The sequence below is a fragment of the Balaenoptera acutorostrata genome, chromosome 3 (assembly GCF_949987535.1).
Source record: "Balaenoptera acutorostrata chromosome 3, mBalAcu1.1, whole genome shotgun sequence".
In the NCBI taxonomy this organism is placed as follows: domain Eukaryota; kingdom Metazoa; phylum Chordata; class Mammalia; order Artiodactyla; family Balaenopteridae; genus Balaenoptera; species Balaenoptera acutorostrata.
This window is the reverse complement of record NC_080066.1, coordinates 104,570,099-104,591,558: the sequence shown is the minus strand read 5'-3', so window position 1 is coordinate 104,591,558 and position 21,460 is coordinate 104,570,099. Positions and strand designations below refer to the sequence as shown.

At 42.3% G+C, this 21,460-nt stretch overlaps 1 protein-coding gene and 1 long non-coding RNA gene across 6 annotated transcripts in view; one reads left to right on the top strand and one right to left on the bottom strand.

The window, feature by feature from the left end:
- LOC103015769 (uncharacterized) overlaps positions 1-8,203 on the top strand; it is a 36,406-nt gene extending 28,203 nt beyond the window's left edge. For 2 of the 5 annotated variants that reach the window (XR_009007630.1, XR_009007633.1), the window contains 4 exons: positions 4,310-4,408; positions 5,677-5,777; positions 5,875-6,556; positions 7,885-8,203. This is a non-coding gene — a long non-coding RNA (uncharacterized LOC103015769). The remainder of the gene's footprint in view (positions 1-4,309; positions 4,409-5,676; positions 5,778-5,874; positions 6,557-7,884) is intronic. The other 3 variants (XR_009007634.1, XR_009007631.1, XR_009007632.1) reach the window with 3 other exon arrangements.
- Positions 8,204-16,864: 8,661 nt separating this feature from the next.
- On the bottom strand, positions 16,865-17,754 carry LOC103015486 (non-secretory ribonuclease). The gene is made up of 2 exons (XM_007180494.2): positions 17,690-17,754; positions 16,865-17,469 (listed from the first exon to the last, which is right to left on the bottom strand). The coding sequence occupies exon 2, from the start codon at positions 17,462-17,464 to the stop codon at positions 16,964-16,966; it is 501 nt and encodes a 166-aa protein (XP_007180556.2). The 5' UTR covers positions 17,465-17,469; positions 17,690-17,754; the 3' UTR covers positions 16,865-16,963.
- Positions 17,755-21,460: the final 3,706 nt, after the last annotated feature.

Genomic DNA, 21,460 nt, shown 5'->3' with positions numbered 1-21,460 from the left:
ATGAGGATTGCGTTTTCTGTAGACATTCCACTACACACACCCACACACCCACACACACACCCACACACACCCCTACTCCTTTATCAGGAATTCAGAGAATTACAAGAGTCTGAGTTGGAAGGAACTTGGACATTTGTTCCAAGTCCTTCATTTAACATCTGAGGACCAGAATGGTGGAGTGATTTATCTAGCTGACACAGAAAAGTAGAGATAGAACTGGGAAAGAAACACATGGCTCCTTGAAACAAGGATTCCATAAGTACTACGTGGCTATTTAAAAAACAAGGTGGGTCTATGTACAACCTGCAGAGATCTCCAGGAGAACGTGCAGAGTCAAGGTAGTGGGACAGAGAGAAGTAAGGAGGGAGGAGCTGGAACTCGATACAGAAGAGGAAGGAAAGTATGACAAAGTGAGCTTCTCAAATGAGTACTTAGACGAGTGAGGAAGAGGAGAAAGGGAGAGTCCTGAGGGCCTGGAGTCTGGAGGAGGAGGGACTGGTAACTAGGGCAAGTGAGACAGAGATGCCCTGCTCTCTCTCTCTCCATTCCCTCTTCTAGGACAGAGAACATGACTCAGATGCGTATCCTCTTCCTACTCACTCCTGGACAAGACAGTCTTCTTCTAGGCCAAGAACTTTGTAAATTTCCTCAATTAACTCCTCAGCATCATTAGTAAGGGTTAGGGGGCACTGCTTGCATTTGAAGTAAGACCTCCCCACCGCAATAGGGTTGATTCTCCAGGCTCAGCAGCATCAGGCATGGTTGATAACTCCCTCCTCCTTGATGAGGCTGACCTGGCAGTGGGGCTTCTTGTGACACAAACAAGGGTGAAAAGCATTGTGAGATCAGTCCCAATGCCCTCAAGACAGATAGTTGTGTCAATCTGCATGTTGGGTGTGGGACACCACTGTCTCCTGGCTCTTTCATGACCCCTAATTTAAAATGCTGCAGGTAGAGAATTCCCTGGTGGTCCAGTGGTTAGGACTCTGCACTCTGGCTGCCGAGGGCGGCTGGGTTCAATCCCTGGTAGGGGAACTAAAATCCCACAAGCTGCCCTGGCAAATAAAAATAAATGAAATGCTACCCGTAGTTTCCCCACCCCTCCGTTCTCCTTCCTGCTCTATTTCCCCCATAGAGCTCATCACCCTGTCTATATAACTTACATATTTATTATTTTTATTGTCTCTTTTTTGTCTGCTGTATTCTCTGAAGAGTCCCACATACCTCTAACGGTGTCTCACACATAGGTACTCAAGAAATGTTTGCTGAATAAGCCTCCTCAAATCAATTGCCATGACACAATATTCCTGAGATGTCAAGGTCCCTGACTGATTTAGGCTCCATGCCAGCCCTTACCAGCTGCTTTTGCAACTGAAGCTCCACACTGATCACCCACGAGGCCTAATAGGGGTCTGGTGTAGACACCTCCTTTCCAAGTAGGACAAGTGCTGGTGATCCAATCCCCTTTTGTTTGGTGAACCTCAGTCTTTCCTTCTAACGCTTCCGGTCCGGAATCCGCACCCCTCGCTGAACCCAGCCGGCTGCCTCTCTCACAGCCTCTCCGGTGGCTGAGGGCCTTTGACCGCAACGCGGAGCCATCTGTAAATGCGCCTTCCCGCCAGCAGAGGGCAGGTGCTGCTGCGAAATTCCGTGCTGGGCTCGCGCCTTGCTCCAGCCTTGCCGGTTTTCTTGGCTAGTTCTCCCTTCTTCCCTCCTCGCCCTCTTCTTGGGCAGGATTGAAGGAAACCGGGCCCGGAGAGTCAGCAAGTTCTTGCGTGCGCGCGACTGTGGTGATGGGACGGTGGGCATCTGGTCGGGAAAGCCATGCTCCCACCATGGGATGATGCTCTCCAGGCTCACTGACCGATCTGCGCACGGCCGCTCTAATAAAACTCCGATGGTGCTGACCCTGAGCCCCGAGTGACCGGGTCCACAGCGTTTTCCTTCGAGTCTCTTCACCCCCAAAGCCTCTGCCACCGCGGGGGCAGATCACAGGCTTCTGAGAGGGGTCTGGAGGCTCTACCCCGAGGGTCTCCGCTTCCTTCATAGAAACAAACCCCAGGACTTGCAAGCACAGCCCGAGGACAAGGCGCTGCCAGGAGAGGAGGGGCCGCGGAGTAGGGGCGACCCCACCTCTCCCCTCGCCTTTGCTCTAGCAGGCGGGTTCCCACGGCCGCCACCTTGGCCGGCAGGGGGCGCTGCGCCGCCTGGACCCCGCGGGCCGAGAGGGACCAGAACTTTTACCTCCTGGTTCTTAGAGATGGCTTCGAACTTTCAAAAGCCTCCTTCAATCACTGAGGGAAAACCGCAGGATAATAAGTAAGTAGGCTTCAGATAACGAGCGCCTACTGTGTACCACGAACTCTCCGTCACGAAGGTGGTGATGTGCGGAAGGAGGGCCGGGCGAGGAAGGAGGGATATCTGCGGCGCTCTGCTTCTCCGCCTCGAGGGGAGAGGTGGGAGTTTCGAGGTCAGCTCTATGCTGCATCACCAAGGCAATTTACGTTTTATTTCATCACTTTGTTTGAACTTTCTATGACCAGGGACCTTTCCTTACTCGACTGAGAAAGGGCTACAGTGCGGTAGCCTATTTGACTTTTTCCGTTCAAAATACAGATGCGTTGTACCTGCAAATGGCAGACGTAAATTCAAACGTTGAGAGCAAATCTAGTACAAAGGATGTCTTCCTCTGGTCCTTGTCTAATAGGCCCAAATTTTATTTTCCAGACGCAATAATTTTTCAGTTTTTTTTTTTGGTATACTTTTACAGTCTTTATATAATCTACACATGTTAAACACATTTATAAGTTTGTTGACATGAGTATAGATGCGAGTGTTTCTCTCCTCTTCTCCCCCCCCCCCCCACAAATAGTAACATTTTATATTCAGTGTTCTACACCATTACCTCTTTCCCAGCGACAATATATTTTGGACATATTCCATGCCCGCAGCAAGAGTGTACCTTATACTATTTAGTGGCTGTATAGTATTCTTCCGTAAGGATATACCATTGTTTTTTATCCAGTCCCATATTCAGGATATTCTGTTTGTTTCCAAACTTTTACTAGTATAAACAAGTTGGAATGATTATAGTGGAACAAAGCAGCAACATTAAGCACCATGTGTTTACTTCAGTGCATGTGCTATTGGCAAGTCACCCCATGTACTTGTCATGGGCTTCCTAGGGCCTTACGTGCTGAAGCTCCTGCATGGGTGGAGGGTGGGGAATGCTGTGGTCTGACAACAGAAAAGCCTTCCAGATGCACATGGTGTCACTGGATCTAATGAAGCCTAGGGAAAGTGAACATTTTCAGCACAACTCAGTTATTTTTTCTTGTAACGGGAATCTGAGGAGTCAGTATCAATTGGATGAAACTTTGGTCTTTTAATACGGGAGAGGGTTAAAATAATAACCATGTTTATATATGGAGGACAAACTAAGATGCCAAGAGAGATAACTAACTTATTTTTATATTGACACTGAACATATTCTAGAGCAAATTCAAAGTTCTCATTTGTAAAACAATTTCTTTATTTAAACTGACCCTCACAATAGCCCATAAGGCAGGTATTATTATCCCCATTTTAGAGGTTATACTGAGGTCCAAAGAGTGACGTAATAGCAGGTAGAAGCAGAGCCACAAGCGACTCCTTCAAAGCGTGATGTTATCCTTCATTGTGGGCTGCTTCTTAGAAGGAGGCAGGATGCATAGTAGGTTTAAGGTAAGTTTCATCCATTCAGGTGGCCTCTGAGTCTCTTGTCTAAGATGGGCATATCATCCAGGCTGAAATACCTGCTTCATCAGGTACGTCAGGGTTTTGTTTCCTAGGTAATAATGTTTCCTTAATAAAATGTATTTATAGAATGTGAGTCTCCATTCTAATGGTTCTCTCACCTTTCATACCCCCAAGGACCCTTGTTATTTTCCCTTCATGCAGAAGCTATGTTTATATACACAAGTAATAAAATTATTTTTTGCCATTTTAATTGATCACATATAATATATATATATATATATATTATATGTATAATTGTTACGTGATACTTTTGCGTACCTGAGTTAAATGGTTTTACCATGGCATAGGTACTTTCTGTTCAGTTGTTTCATTAGCCTCTGCTATTCCTCCTTAATATAGGTAAACGTGTGTTTCTTTTTGGATATTTGCAATAACATATAGTATAATACTTGCACTCTAGTAAAGCAGTTGTCAAAATGTGGTCCAAGGACCCTGATGGCTGCAAGGAAATAAATTCTTCCAATAATCTGAATGAATTTGGGAATAGATTCTCCGTTAATCAACCCTTTAGATGAGAATGCGGCCTGGCCAACGCTTTGATTGCAGCCTTGTGAGACCCTGAGTGGAGGACCCAGAAAAACTGTGCCTGGATTCCTGATCCACAAAAACCGTGAGATAATAATTATATGTTGTTTATAAGCTGCTAAGTTTTCATTAATTTATTATGCAAAAATGAAAAATTGATACGATCTATGTGTCTTCATTCATTCAAAAACTTTACTTAACATCTGATTGGTACCAGGTACTGTTCTAGGCACAAGGGATGTAGCAATGTACTGAGGCCTTTTATTCCATGTAATGGGTCTCAGCCAAAACCTTTGATCATTTCTCCCTTCATTCAACGGGAAAATGTCACAATGACAGGTAGGTCAGTTGTGTGCACTCAGGTGATGATTGGGTCAAGTTAACACAGGGTTTTCCTAGGATATAGGTGCATGATGAGAAGTATTTGTAGCTGGAGTTGTCTTGGGCTCCCAAGGCAAATGGTACCTCCACTTCCTCTCACCTTGGAATAGCCCCAATATCGAGACACTATCAATTTCCATCATAGGCTTCTGAAGTCAGGATCAGTTAAAGTGAGTCCCAAATGCCAGGCTGGGGACAGGTTACAACAGAAACACCTGAAGAAAGATTTGGAAGTGCTGACTCCTGAGCTCCCAAACTCTGCAGTTTTCTAAATGAACAAGGGCATAGGCAAGATTCACTTTGTGACCGAGTGGAACACAAAGATGAGGTATCGGTGATCACCACAGTGCCTTAGTTTCTTCTAAGGCGTCTTAATAAAGACCATGGAAAGTACCCACTGAATTCAACCTCATTTGACCTCTCAGTAAAACAACCCCCATTCTGAGACTCTGCGGAGGTCATGATGAGTGACCAAATACGATGTTGTATATGTTGGTTGGCTACGACCAATATCCACTGCCTAGAATAATAGCTTGATACCAGAAAAACCATGGTTGGATTTCTGGCCTCACAGAATGTCAAAGGAGAGCAGCAGGGTGGGTATGAACCCAGGTTTCAGTATGGGACAACCTCACCTCGACCACACACCCCGACCTCTGCCCAATATTCCGTAGCAGCAAGACTAAAAGTTTTTGCTCTCAGTATCACTTTACACTCTAAAAGTTACTGAGAACAGCAAAGAGCTTTTGTTTATGTTGATTATACCTATTTATACTTACCTTATTAGAAATTTGAACCAAGAAATTTTAGAATGCTTAGTAATTAATTCAAAAATCATTTAATAACAATATCGAATCATTAAATGTTGATATAATATTTTTTAAAAAAAACTTATTTTCTAAAACAAAAAATAGTAATAAGAAGAATGCCGTTGTTTCACATTTTCTTTAATGGCTGACTCTATATTGACAGCTGGATTCTCACATCTGCTTTTGCATTCATCCATTGTACTATGTTGTTTCGCTAAACTATGTAAAGAGAACCTGGCCTCACATAGATATGTGGTTTGAAAGGTAAGAACCTAATAGATACTGTGAAAGGGTTTGTGGGACCACCAGGTTCCTTGAACCATACTTGACCTGATCAGTGCATGCATCTCTCATTTCTCAGGTCACAGTGGTTGATTCTGAGATCAACCCTAAACACAGTCAGATACGTTTGATGGGAATGTTGGCGTGTGAAGACAGGGCCCTCCTCTGCTGGACTTATTCCTGAGAGGGTATATGGTTTGGCGTTGTTGCAGTCACCTTACAAAAATGTGAGAGAAATTTGCCTGAAATGAGCACCAAGGTCTAGGAGAGATGGAAATGGAGAAAGAGAGAGAAACTTTGGTTCTCTTTTCATCATCTGAGTTCTGATAAGCTGCACATTAAGCCATAACAGCCCGTTATTTCTCAGGGCAGTTTAACTGTTCTTGCAGATTGTTAGGACATCATCAGCAAGGCCAAGTACTTGTGGAGGGAAGGGGTTTCGGCACACCGTTGTGGCCGGAGGAGCTCCTGAAACAGTCAGAGCTGTGGAGGACCCAGTGGGTCACAAGCTGGTCAAAATCCACGGGAAAGTGTAGAGGATATTAAAATAGATGAATAAATGAATTAATTTAATCCTCCACTTGGTTTTGAATCTCTTTGTTTTTTAGATAACTGCTCATGATGAAAGGATTGTGGCAAATGGCTCTCGCATTTTGTTAGAAAGCAAATGAAGAATTTGTTGTTTCTCATTATTAGCTGTGTCCTAGGTTCTCGACTCCCCTCCAGACAAATTTCACCTCACAGGCGAGACTGAATTTCTGGTAAGTTCAGAAGTGCACTGACCTAATATAGGTGGGTCCTGATGTCTTTTGCCAGATTTGGTAATGTCCAGATGGTGCACCATGGGTCGTATTTTCTAACTCAGTGGGTATGTGTGAACGATTTGATCTACTTGGTGTTCCTGTTAGCCACTGTAATCACCCTGCTACTCCCATTCACTAATGTCTCTCATGTCACCAATTCTGAATCCAACATACCTTTGAAATACTGAGAATTTTGAAGTAGGCATTGTTCTTTTTTTTTTAATTTTTAAATTAAATTAATTTTTTTATACAGCAGGTTCTTATTAGTCATCAATTTTATACACATCAGTGTATACATGTCAATCCCAATCGCCCAGTTCATCCCACCCCCACCCCACCGCTGCTTTCCCCCCCTTGGTGTCCATACGTTTGCTCTCTACATCTGTGTCTCTATTTCTGCCCTGCAAGCCGGTTCATCTGTACCATTTTGCTAGGTTCCACATATATGCGTTAATATACAATGTTTGTTTTTCTCTTTCTGACTTACTTCACTCTGTATGACAGTCTCTAGATCCATCCATGTCTCAACAAATGACCCAATTTCGTTCCTTTTTATGGCTGAGTAATCTTCCATTGTATATATGTACCACATCTTCTTCATCCATTCGTCTGTCGATGGGCATTTAGGCTGCTTCCATGACCTGGCTATTGTAAATAGTGCTGCAATGAACACTGGGGTGCATGTGTCTTTTGGAAATATGGTTTCCTCTGGGTATATGCCCAGTATATACCCAGATTGTATATACCCAATGCCCAGGGATTGCTGGATCATATGGTAATTCTATTTTTAGTTTTTTAAGGAACCTCCATACTGTCCTCCATAGTGGCTATATCAATTTACATTCCCACCAACAGTGCAAGAGGGTTCCCTTTTCTCCACACCCTCTCCAGCATTTGTTGTTTGTAGATTTTCTGATGATGCCCATTCTTACTGGTGTGAGGTGATACCTAATTGTAGTTTTGATTTACATTTCCCTAATAATTAGTGATGTGGAGCAGCTTTTCATGTGCTTCTTGGCCATCTATAGGTCTTCTTTGGAGAAATGGCTATTTAGGTCTTCTGCCCATTTTAGGATTGGGTTGTTTGTTTTTTTTAATATTGAGCTGCATGAGCTGTTTATATATTTTGGAGATTAATCTGTTGTCCATTGATTCGTTTGCAAATATTTTCTCCCATTCTGAGGGTTGTCTTTTCATTTTGTTTATGGTTTCCTTTGCTGTGCAAAAGCTTTGAAGTTTCATTAGGTCCCATTTGTTTATTTTTGTTTTTATTTCCATTACTGTAGGAGGTGGATCAAAAAAGATCTTGCTGGGCTTCCCTGGTGGTGCGGTGGTTGAGAGTCCGCCTGCCAATGCAGGGGACACGGGTTCGAGCCCTGGTCTGGGAAGATCCCAGGTGCCGTGGAGCGGCTGGGCCCGTGAGCCACAACTGCTGAGCCTGCGCGTCTGGAGCCTGTGCTCCACAACAAGAGAGGCCGCGACAGTGAGAGGCCTGCGCACCGCGATGAAGAGTGGCTCCCACTTGCCACAACTAGAGAAAGCCCTCGCACAGAAACGAAGACCCAACACAGCCAAAAATAAATAAATAAATTAAAAAAAAAAAAAGATCTTGCCGAGATTTATGTCAAAGGGTGTTCTTCCTATGTTTTCCTCTAAGAGTTTTATAGTGTCCGGTCTTACATTTAGGTCTCGAATCCATTTTGAGTTTATTTTTGTGTATGGTGTTAGGGAGTGTTCTAATTTCATTCTTTTACATGTAGCTGTCCAGTTTTCCCAGCACCACTTATTGAAGAGGCTGTCTTTTCTCCATTGTATATCCTTGCCTCCTTTGTCATAGATTAGTTGACCAGAGGTGCGTGGGTTTATCTCTGGGCTTTCTATCCTGTTCCATTGATGTATGTTTCTGTTTTTGTGCCAGTACCATATTGTCTTGATTACTGTAGCTTTATAGTATAGTCTGAAGTCACGGAGTCTGATTCCTCCAGCTCCGTTTTTCTCCCTCAAGACTGCTTTGGCTATTCGGGGTCTTTTGTATCTCCATACAAATTTTAAGATTTTTTTGTTCTAGTTCCATAAAAAATGCCATTGGTAATTTGATAGGGATTGCATTGAATCTGTAGATTGCTTTGGGTAGTATAGTCATTTTCACAATGTTGATTCTTCCAAGCCAAGAACATGGTATATCTCTCCATCTGTTGGTATCATCTTTAATTTCTTTCATCAGTGTCTTATAGTTTTCTGCATACAGGTCTTTTGTCTCCCTAGGTAGGTTTATTCCTAGGTATTTTATTCTTTTTGTTGCAATGGTAAACGGGAGTGTTTCCTTAATTTCTCTTTCAGATTTTTCATCATTAGTGTGTAGGAATGCAAGAGATTTCTGTGCATTAATTTTGTATCCTGCAACTTTACCAAATTCATTGATTAGCCCTAGCAGTTTTCTGGTGGCATCTTTAGGATTCTCTATGTATAGTATCATGTCATCTGCAAACAGTGACAGTTTTACTTCTTCTTTTCCAATTTGTATTCCTTTTATTTCTTTTTCTTCTCTGATTGCAGTGGCTAGGACTTCCAAAACTATGTTGAATAATAGTGGCGAGAGTGGACAACCTTGTCTTGTTCCTGATCTTAAGGAAATGTTTTCAGTCTTTCACCATTGAGAATGATGTTTGCTGTGGGTTTGTCATATATGGCCTTTATTATGTTGAGGTAGGTTCCCTCTATGCCCACTTTCTGGGGAGTTTTTATCATAAAAGGGTGTTGAATTTTGTCAAAAGTTTTTCTGCATCTATTGAGATGATCATATGGTTTTTATTCTTCAATTTGTTAACATGGGGTATCACATTGATTGATTTGCGTATACTGAAGAATCCTTGCATCCCTGGGATAAATCCCACTTGATCATGGTGTATGATCCTTTTAATGTGTTGTTGGATTCTGTTTGCTAGTATTTTGTTGAGGATTTTTGCATCTATATTCATCAGTGATATTGGTCTGTAATTTTCTTTTTTTGTAGTATCTTTGTCTGGTTTTGGTATCAGGGTGATGGTGGCCTCATAGAATGAGTTTGGGAGTGTTCCTTCCTCTGCAATTTTTTGGAAGAGTTTCAGAAGGATGGGTGTTAGATCTTCTCTAAATGTTTGAGAAGAATTCACCTGTGAAGCCATCTGATAGAATTCACCTGTGAAGCCATCTGGTCCTGGACTTCTGTTTGTTGGAAGATTTTAAATCACAGTTTCAATTTCATTACTTGTGATTGGTCTGTTCATATTTTCTATTTCTTCCTGGTTCAGTCTTGGAAGGTTATACCTTTCTAAGAGTTTGTCCATTTCTTCCAAGTTATCCATTTTATTGGCAGAGAGTTGCTTGTAGTAGTCTCTTAGGATGGTTTGTATTTCTGCGGTGTCTGTTGTAACTTCTCCTTTTTCATTTCTAATTTTATTGATTTGAGTCCTCTCCGTCTTTTTCTTGATGAGTCTGGCTAATGGTTTATCAATTTTGTTTATCTTCTCAAAGAACCAGCTTTTAGTTTTATTGATCTTTGCTATTGTTTTCTTTATTTCTATTTCATTTATTTCTTCTCTGATCTTTATGATTTCCTTCCTTCTGCTAACTTTGGGTTTTGTTTGTTCTTCTTTCTCTAGTTCCTTTAGGTGTAAGGTTAGATTGTTTATTTGAGATTTTTCTTGTTTCTTGAGGTAGGCTTGTATAGCTATAAACTTCCCTCTTAGAACTGCTTTTGCTGTATCCCATAGGTTTTGGATCGTCATGTTTTCATTCATTTGTCTCTAGGTATTTTTTGATTTCCTCTTTGATTTCTTCAGTGATCTCTTGGTTATTTAGTAACATATTGTTTAGCCTCCATGTGTCTGTGTTTTTTTTTATGTTTTTTTCCCTGTAATTCATTTCTAATCTCATAGTGTTGTTATCGGAAAAGATGCTTGACATGATTTCAATTTTCTTAAATTTACTGAGGATTGATTTGTGACCCAAGGTGTGATCTATCCTGGAGAATGTTCCGTGCGCACTTGGGAAGAAAGTGTAATTTGCTGTTTTTGGATGAAATGTCCTATAAATATCAATTAAATCTATCTGGTCTATTGTGTCATTTAAAGCTTGTTTTTCCTTATTTATTTTCATTTTGGATGATCTGTCCATTGGTGTAAGTGAGGTGTTAAAGTCCCCCACTATTATTGTGTTACTGTCGATTTCCTCTTTTATAGCTGTTAGCAGTTGCCTTATGTATTGAGGTGCTCCTATGTTGGGTGCATATATATTTATAATTGCTATATCTCCTTCTTGGATTGATCCCTTGATCATTATGTAGTGTCCTTCCTTGTCTCTTTTAACATTCTTTATTTTAAAGTTTATTTTATCTGATATGAGTATTGCTACTCCAGCTTTCTTATGATTTCCATTTGCATGGAATATCTTTTTCCATCCCCTCACTTTCAGTCTGAATGTGTCCCTAGGTCTGAAGTGGGTCTCTTGTAGACAGCATATATATGGGTCTTGTTTTTGTATCCATTCAGCAATCCTGTGTCTTTTGGTTGGAACATTTAATCCATTCACGTTTAAGGTAATTATCGATATGTATGTTCCTATGACCGTTTTCTTCATTGTTTTGGGTTTCTTTTTGTAGGTCCTTTTCTTCTCTTGTGCTTCCCACTTAGAGAAGTTCCTTTAGCATTTGGTGGTGGTTTGGTGGTGCTGAATTCTCTTAGCTTTTGCTTCTTTGTAAAGCTTTTGATTTCTCCATCGAATCTGAATGAGATCCTTGCTGGGTAGAGTAATCTTGGTTGTAGGTTCTTCCCTTTCATCACTTTAAGTATATCATGCCACTCCCTTCTGGCTTGTAGAGTTTCTGCTGAGAAATCCACTGTTAACCTTATGGGAGTTCCCTTGTATGTTATTTGTCGTTTTTCCCTTGCTGCTTTCAATAATTTTTCTTAGTCTTTAATTTTTACAAGTTTGATTACTATGTGTCTCGGCGTGTTTCTCCTTGGGTTTATCCTGTATGGGACTCGCTGCTCTTCCTGGACTTGGGTGGCTATTTCCTTTCCCATGTTAGGGAAATTTTAGACTGTAATCTCTTCAAATATTTTCTCGGGTCCTTTCTCTCTGTCTTCTCCTTCTGGGACCCCTATAATGCGAATGTTGTTGTGGTTAATGTTGTCCCAGAGGTCTCTTAGGCTGTCTTCATTTCTTTTCATTCTTTTTTCTTTGTTCTGTTCTGCAGCAGTGAATTCCACCATTCTGTCTTCCAGGTCACTTATCCGTTCTTCTGCCTCAGTTATTCTGCTATTGATTCCTTCTCGTGTAGTTTTCATTTCAGTTATTGTATTGTTCATCTCTGTTTGTTTGTTCTTTAATTCTTCTAGGTCTTTGTTAAACATTTCTTGTATCTTCTCGATCTTTGCCTCCATTTTTTAAAAAAAATAAATGTATTTATTTATTTGTTTGTTCTTATTTTTGGCTGCGTTGGGTCTTCCTTGCTGTGCGCGGGCTTTCTCTAGTTGTGAGCGGGGCCTACTCTTCGTTGTGGTGCGTGGGCTCCTCATTGTTGTGGCTTCTCTTGTTGCGGAGCACAGGCTCTAGGCACGCAGGCTTCAGTAGTTGTGGTGCGTGGGCTCAGTAGTTGTGGCTTGCGGGCTCTTGCGGCACATGGGCTTAGTTGCTCCGTGGCATGTGGGATCTTCCCAGACCAGGGCCTGAACCCGTGTCCCTTGCATTGGCAGGCAGATTCTTAACCACTGCGCCGGCAGGGAAGCCCTGCCTCCATTCTTTTCCCGAGGTCCTGGATCATCTTCACTATCGTTATTCTGAATTGTTTTTCTGGAAGGTTGCCTATCTCCACTTCATTTAGTTGTTTTTCTGGGGTTTTATCTTGTTCCTTCATCTGGTACATAGCCCCCTGCCTTTTCATCTTGTCTATCTTTTTTGTGAATGTGATTTTTGTTCCATAGACTGCAGGATTGTAGTTCTTCTTGCTTCTGCTGTCTGCCCTCTGGTGAGGCTATCTAAGAGGCTTATGCAAGTTTCCTGATGGGAGCTACCTAGGCACTGTTCTTATGTTATTATTATAACTCATACTTGAGACATGAATAACAGTTAACAGTGCCACATTTCTATGTGCGTTTTAGGAAGCAAATTTAATAACATAAGTAAAGTTTTAGTTTCAAAAAAAGGCTATTTTTCATAGGTAATTTGAATTGGGGATGGGAACAGAATTTCTGTGCTCCCTTCCCTACTCATTGCCTCACTCTCTTTTTTTTCTTCCAGTTTTACTGAGATATAATTGACATACAGCACTGTATAAGTTTAAGGTGTACAGCATAACGATTTGACTTACAAACATAATGAAGTAATTAGCACCATAAATTTAGTGAACCTTCATCATCTCATATAGATACAAAATTAAAGAATTGGAAAATATTTTTTTTCCTTGTGATGAGAGCTCTTTGGATTTATTCTCTTAACAACTTTCATATATAACATACAGCAATGTTAATTGCATTTATCATGTTGTATATCACATCCCTAGTGCTTATTTATCTTATAACTGGAAGTTTGACTCTCTTTATCCAATTCCCCCTCCCTCTCATCCCCCACCTGTGGTAACCACAAATCTGATCTCTTTTTCTATGAGTTTGTTTTGTTTGTTTGTTTGTTTGTTTTTGAAGTATAATTGACCTACAACACTATGTTAGTTCCTGGTACGTAGCAGAGTGATTCAGTATTTCTATACATTTCAAAATGAACACCATGACATCTGCTTATCATCTGTTACCAAAGATATGACATAATTATTGACTATATTCCCCCACACTGTAAATGTATACCTGTGACTCATTTGTTTTATAACTGGAAGTTTTTACATCTTAATCTCCCTCACCTATTTCTTTCATTCCCTTATCCTGCTCCCCTCTGGCAAACACCTGTTTGTTATCTGTACCAATGACTCTGTTTCTGTTTTGTTATGCTTGTTCATTTGTTTTGTTTTGTAGGTTCCACATATAAGTGAAATCATACAGTGTTTGTCTTTCTCTGTCTGACTTATTTCACCAAGCATGATCCCCTCTAGGTCCGTCCATGTTGTCACAGTCTCACTCCCTTATGTGATTCAAATGGAAACAGTGCCTAAAATCTCAATATCAGACAAAAACAAATCAGAAGGTTTAGATCAGATTGCTCTCCTCTCACATCTCCTGACCTGACCCTGGGGCCTTCTCTCCCTGATCTGAGGGTCACTTGAGACAATCTGCTTCGTACCCACACAGAGGAATCTGCTCCTGATGTTAAAACATAAACTAGAAACAATAACAATGTGAACGGCCCTTTCACTTCATGCTGTACCTTACAAAGTGTGTTACAACCACTAACTGCTTTCACTCTTCCAAGACTTCCTTGAGATTTGGTACTATTACGAGCATTTTACAAAGTTAGAAATGGAGGCTTAGGGAAGAGAAGTGGACTCCAAGGAACGTGTCCTTGGAACATGCTGACATGAACAATTAACTTCTCTAATAGTGGCCACTGTAGTGCTGGCCTCAGGTTCAGTGCAGTCAGATCTTGAGTGTCTATCACAGAGGGCGGTGGGAGCCAAGCCACGGCTTTGTCGTCACAGAGCACAGAATCCTCCTTGCTCTGCTTTGAATCCTCCTGCCTCCCGGGAGGGAGAAGCTACTTCTAAGCTTCAGGGCCACCAGCTGCCTCTGACCCCAGCCCAATCTTCAGCACAGGGACTGGGGAAGATGAGGAACAGAGGAAAAGCAGGAAGAGAGTGGGGAAGCATGGCCTCAGGGAGGGGGAACAGCATGGTGCTGCGGAGTGAGAGGATGAAGGTGCATTTTACTGACATGAGGAAATCTCTTCTGTTCCCCTCTCCCTCCGCTTCCAATCCTTCACTAAAGCCTGATGATTCGAACTTGGAAACATAATCCTAAACCTGCACTTTTTCTTCTGCCCTATTGCTATTACCTTATCCCATGCCTCTGGGATTTGGCCTGGATACCACGAGTTCCTGACTGTCCCCGCAGTCCCTGCACAGCTGCCAGACTGATCTTCAGGTCACAGTATTATCTAACATGCTCCATTTGTACCCCATAGGAAATTTACTCTTTATTTTCATCTCCATAGGTATGAAGCATCTGAGCCTCAATAACCTCTATCACTAATGCTCATGGTTAAAATGCTCTTGTCCTGCTAGACTAACTTTTATTTTTCTAACATGACTAATCTACATTCATGTTGGGCCCTTTGAATGCTCTCTCTCTGTCTCTCTGTCTCTGTCTCTGTCTCTCTCAGGAAGACTATCCCCTTAGTTTCTGCATGACCAGCTGCTTCTGATATTGTTCAGAATTCATTCCTTCATTGGGCCCCTACCAACCACACTGCAGATTCACTTCTATGGACTCATTGAGACCCACTACAGATGGCCCTGTGTGTGGATGTGAAAGCCACGGATGTGGAGGGCCAACGGTATGACCCCCTTTTATATAAGGGACTTGAGCATCTGTGGATTTTGATATCTGCAGAGTCTCCTGGAACCAATCCCCTGAAGATACTGAGAGATGACTGTACATCGTTTTCCTCAGTGCAGTTTTCTTCCTGACACTTATCACCTGGAAAAATAATTTTGTAAGTTCATTTTCTTCCCAGTAGAATAGGCACCCTAGGACAGAAATGTGTCTTTGTTTACATTGCATCCTCACGAGCTTAGAAATCTGCCTAGAGCACATCTGCACATGGGTTAACTACTGCATTAATGAATGATGAGTGAATGATGGGAGAGGGGATGACGACACAAGGCAGAGAGAGATGGGGCAGCTGAGTTGGCTGATCCCTCTACCATACGGTGTTAGAGATGCTGTGTCCATGGCTGGGAAGTGACATATGATCTGCTGAGACAAGGAAGGTTCACTGCATCATGGCAAATGTGACTCCAGCCTTGCGGTATCCCACCTTCTCCTTCTGTTACTCCAAGCCTGTTGGAAGGGTAAGCTCATTTCATGCCACTCTGTATTAACCTAAAGTCAGTGGATTCTGTTGAGCCCTGGAATTGTCCAAACCTAGTATCTCCATGCAATAGCTTGAGTCAACAGACCCGCCTGGAGGGACAAATCCTCCAGTGGCTTCTCCAGAGAAGATGCTCAAGTGCAGATGCCGTATGTAGTACTACCAAGAGCAAGAATGACTGCCCATATGGAGGGTGGGAGGAATGGAAATTGCTGTATATCTGGGCCTGAAAGAGGAGCTGAAAAATAGGAGGTCAGGAATCCCAGACTCAAGGACGGAGGTACAGATTTAATGACATGCTACCTGCGTTCTATTCTGAGTCAGGTGCTGCAAAAGACCCAACATGTCCCCCGAACAATCACTTGAATGCTGCATCTGACCACAGTTTGCAAAGAGCTTTCCCTTCCTGTTCCTCATTGATTCCTGAGTGCAGCCTTGTGATGGAGGCAGAGTAGGGGCTTTCATTATCTGCTCCCTTTTCTGTCTGTCTACATTTCTGTAATCCTGGAGCCTGTGCCCCTTCCTGACCTGAATGTGAACAAGCCACTGATTCTCTCCTTGGGAGAGAGCCCAATTCCATGTCTCCTTCTTTACCTTCTGCTACCAGATGACCAGCTGTTCCCTTCTCCAGGACACAGAAATCGCCAGGAAAGAGTTTCATCTCTTCTCCAGGTAGTACTGGAATCTGTCCATATACTACCTGAACAATTTGTCTCATTCCACATTAGACTCAAACTCTGGATCCACCCCTAGGATAACCATTAATATCTGAAGATTTGATACACTTATTTAAAAACAAATCTCGGGGGCTAAAATTTGCTTTTTTCTTTTGGTCTTATCACAATTATGGCATTTCCCCCTTTCTTTTTGTTTTTACACCATATCGTTCTCTTTTATCATAAAATGTATGGTTCTTAAATCAGAATCAAATACATTTGTTTCTACTTACTGGGGGCTCTTTGCCTCCTGGTATTGAAATAGGCAGCTATGAGAGGAAGCCTCAGCTTCCTGGCCTAAAGCAGAGAGCAGGAAAAGTCTGCACAACTTCATGACACAAGGAGCCTCTTATCCTCACATCTATTTATATCCCACAAATCTCAGATTAGAAGAAGGGGAAAAACCTCTAGACCAGAATGTAACTACATGATAGAAGAGCACAAACAGACACACGGAGCCTTGTAGGTAATTCTGTAAAGTTTATTGTGCGTGCACAAGGAGCTTCAGCTGAGCAAAGCTTAAAGGGACCTGGAGGCTGGTGAGATGAGGACTGATGCTGATATCTGGGGTGGAGGGTGGGGCAGGACTGTGGCGCTTGGCAGATGAGCACGGCCCAAAGTGCTGGCCCAGAGTTTAGATGATCGCATCCAAGTGAACTGGAACCACGGGGTATGTGGCATTGTCCCGCGGTGATCTGTTGTTACACGCAATGATGTAGATCCTCTGTGCCTGTGTCTGTGTATAACGGCAGTCCATATAACGTCGTGCATTTCTTGTGAGGTTGCAGTAGGTTACAGGCACTTGAACTGAGCTATTATGACAATTCATGCTGCGTGATGTAGGGCAGCGTACATTTTCGGTGGTACAAACATGAGCTACTTCAGCAAACGTTGTGCGGAGAAAAGTATTTTGATCTTTGCATACCATTCTGCGACGGTTAACCATCCCCATTCTGTAACGGTTAACCACCTGCATTGCATCACTGCATTGAGGGTGGGCCATATTTATGTGCTGAATCTCAAACCACTGAGCCCAGGTTAAATTAGGAGGTTGGGCATGGAGTGAGATCACCATTCCCAAGAGCCCCAGCAGCAAAAAGAGAGGAAGCCGGGCATTCTGCTGTCTTGGAACCATGTTTCCTGTGAAAAGAAGGGTATCTTCTGCATCCCGGCCCACAAATAACGCACTCCCTCCTCACTCACCCTGCAGACACCCTGCTGTCACTGTGGTTCTAGCTCCTCTCCCCTCTGCTCCCCAAAGTCTGTCATGTGTCCTGGGCACTAACTTCAGCTCACCGCTCCCCCAGTTGCTGCTTCCTTGCTGTCTCTCCTGTTCCAGGTCTGGGGCTCATTGTCTTACCCAGTGTCTCTGCTGTGGCTCCTGTGAGGACAGATCCAGCTGGCGGTCCGGGCGCTCAGGGGCAGCTGGTTTCCCCCCAGTTCTTGGGGCTGGAGATACAGAGCAGCCCCTGTGGGTGGGGCGAGCAGAACAAGGAGGGCTCTGAATCTAGGACATGAAGAAACGCACAGATTAGGACATGGTCCACTTATGCAATGAGCCCTTTGTTTTATCATTTGCTGATCAATGCGTACCCAGGGATGAACCACTGCTGCTTCTGTTGTAACAAATCTAATTCCAGGCATCCTGTGCAGGGCAGAGCTCTGCCACTGGGTCTGGATTTCCTAAATGAAAAATATCACTGGCTGCAGAATGGCCATAGATGTTTTATTTTTATTTATTTATTTGGCTGCGTTGGGTCATTGTTGCTGCGCATGGGCTTTCTCTAGTTGCAGCGAGTGGGGGCTACTCTTCGTTGCGGTGCACGGGCTTCTCATTGTGGTGGCTTCTTTTGTTGCGGAGCATGGGCTCTAGGCACGTGGGCTTCAGTAGTTGTGGCACAAGGGCTCAAGAGTTGTGGCTCACGGGCTCTAGAGCTCAGGCTTAGTAGTTGTGGCACATGGGCTTAGTTGCTCTGCAGCATGTGGGATCTTCCCGGACCAGGGCTCCAACCGGTGTCCCCTGCATTGGCAGGCGGATTCTTAACCACTGCGCCACTAGGGAAGTCCCAGAATGGCTATAGATTTTATAACTCAACTTGGGGACAACACATTGAAAGACTGAAGTACATGAAGGCAGGCCTGGTACTCAGAACAAATAGAGCCAGGAGGCTTGTTTGCACCAGAGGAACCCAGGCACCCCTTTCATTTTAGTAATCACCCTGGTTCCTTCTCACCCAAATGTTCTTTATCTCCTCACTTCCCTGTGGTGGAAACTTGAGCTCTGAATTTCTCACTGCTCAAAATCCTATAAGTAATTAGTTTGTGACAAATCTATGACTTTTTGTTATTGTTGTTGTCTTTTTTTTTTTTTTCTGCTTCCTATGCATTGAATCCACTTTCTCTTGTTTTTACCCTGGCGCAGTTTTTGCCTTCACTTCCTGTGAAGTAGCATGACCTAAAAACACCCAGAAGAAAGTCTGTAAAATCTGCCAGAGAATGAACATTTGGTGTCATGTAAGGGATTCCAAGCTAGAGCTTGAATTCCTGTGTTCTTTTCAATCTGTGCTATTTTCTACAAAACCGTCTGTCCTAGAGTTGTCATTTATCTTACTAGTACATTTCATTTCTTGATGTTAACAGGAAAAAAATTTTTTAATTTATAAAATGAGCATCAATGGATAGGACACTGTATTCCTGAAATTATGGAAGTCATAGTATGTAACTTGATGCATGAAACATACTCTTGGTTCTCAGAGAAGCAGAGGAAAATAATTGTAGACCTATAATAGTTTTATTATTATGTGATAGAGGTAATAACACTGTGTGAAGATGGTTTTATGGGGACCCTGAGGATGAAGGGTCTTACTTGGCCTCATGGGATAAGAAAGGCTTCCAGAAGAAATGTCCATTTGAGCTGGCCCATAAAGGATAAGCAGAGTTTAGGGACTTTAGGGAATAAATGAGCATTCTAGGCTAAGAAGATGGTGTGGGACATTGTACAGACAGGGAAAGTGCATCAAGGTAGGAAAGGCCTCCAGATAAGAGATATTAAATCCCTGGTCTAACCTCTTAGTTAGAAAACTGGGGCTTCCCTGATGGCGCAGTGGCGCACTCTGGCTGCAACTAGAGAAAGCCCGCGCACAGCAACGAAGAACTGACGCAGCCAATAAACAAACAAACAAATAAATAAATAAATAAATAAAATTTAAAAAAAGGAAACTGGATTAGGTCCTCAAATGGCACTGTACAACCTTCCAAGAAAATTAATCCACATTTTTTAAAACTACCTTTTTATATTTCTGTCGTGTGGAAATGCAATTATTTTACCACTGATGTCGTTATGTAAACATGGACATAATGGTGACCTGGACAGGACTCAGTGCAGTGCTAATAGGAGTCTGCCTGAAATCTTGTTCTGCCTAAAAGGCATTCATATCTTTTACCATGAAGTAAGTTTTTCTTTTTTCATGTATATTTTGTGGAAAGCATTTTCATGAGAGATGAGGATGTAAAAATGAATTAGGTGTAGTTTAGCCCTTCTGTGATACTGACAACCACACTGGGTAGAAGGACCTGTACTCAAGTGTCTATAATATGAACTAAAAATCATACACTGCAGTCACAGGGAGTGCATCTGGCTCAAAACCTGTTCTTGATCAGCATATAGTTTTACTTTTAATATTGGGTTTTGGAATATTAACACTTCAAGTTGGGATAGTTCACATAAAAATTTGCATTCCTGTCTTACCTTTAAAAATCGGGAGATGTTGTCGGTGCACTGAGTCTCCATTACCACAAGGGATCAACTAGAGCTGAGTAGTTCCCACCTCTGTTGAAGGTGGCAATAGTTCAGGGGTTTTCACTCCCTCTACTCCTACCTACTGATCACATCCTGTCTGTTCACTCAGATACTGCCCATCACGCTTATCACAAGCATCCTGAGAAGAGACTCACCCAATATCATGCCCAATCTGCAACCATGGTCCACCTTTAAAATTGTATTCGGAGCACACCTTCTATGCTTTTCCTGATTGGTTCGTCCATAGCTTTCCTCTATGCATATTTACCTTACACTAAATCTCTTCATAGAAATTTTTGTTGGCTAATCTACATATCATTCAGTAACTGCCACTAATCACAACTAATAATTTTAGGTAATGTGCTTTTTCCTCTTGGTTGTTTTCAGACGACTAGGTTAGTCTCTCACTACAAAGGCAACTTTTCCCTCAATATAAAGACAAGTTTTTTTCATGTTGAATGAATTTCTAAATCTTTGCTTGTCCTGCGGCCTGCCACATACCCTCTTCAAAAAGTTAAGGTCAGGTAAAGACCTTGATTTGAATCCGAGCTCTACTAATTCTGAGAAATGAGACCCTATAGGTACCACTTGGCCAAAGGGTTGGATTCTTTAAGCCCAATGGCCAGTTATGCAGAGCCATGAACACACGAAATTGTGAAACCTGTAAATAATAACACATACTTGTTAGAACTATGGTGTGAATTAAACAAGAATAGCTAAGCATAGTGAAGTTCCAAAAAAGGCAGTTCCTCTTTTCTTGGCCAATTATAAAGGATATTGAGATCTAGTTATTAGATCTCAACTCAGTTTCCTGCCAGCTGTCAGTCAGCTTTTGCTCTGTTGCCTAATCAGACAAAAGGCTTCTGAGGCCTATCTGCCAGGGAGACCTATCAAGATAAGACCTATGAAATCTACTTATATTACAACTTGTTGATTGACTGTATGTGCCCCTGCCACCACCTTCATTAGCAGGTCCCCTAACATAACTGATTTTGGAGCTCTGGAAAGGCGTATGTACTATTTCTTCCCTTACCTTACTGAAATGCAGACCCACGTCTCAGGCAGCTTCTCCCATAATAAGAACATTCACAGTTTAAATTGTGAAGCCAAAAAGAATGTAATCTTTACATAAAAGAGATGGATTTTTTTTTTGCCTAAATTCATTAACAACTGTTTTTAAGAAAAATTAGATTTAATTGGATTAACAGTTCTCAAATGGAAACCCAACTTGCAAACAAAATATTTCTGCTTACCTGAACATGTACAAAACAATATGTACACACAGAAAATCACACATGGACTCATACACACAAGTAATGCTTAGTTAGGGAG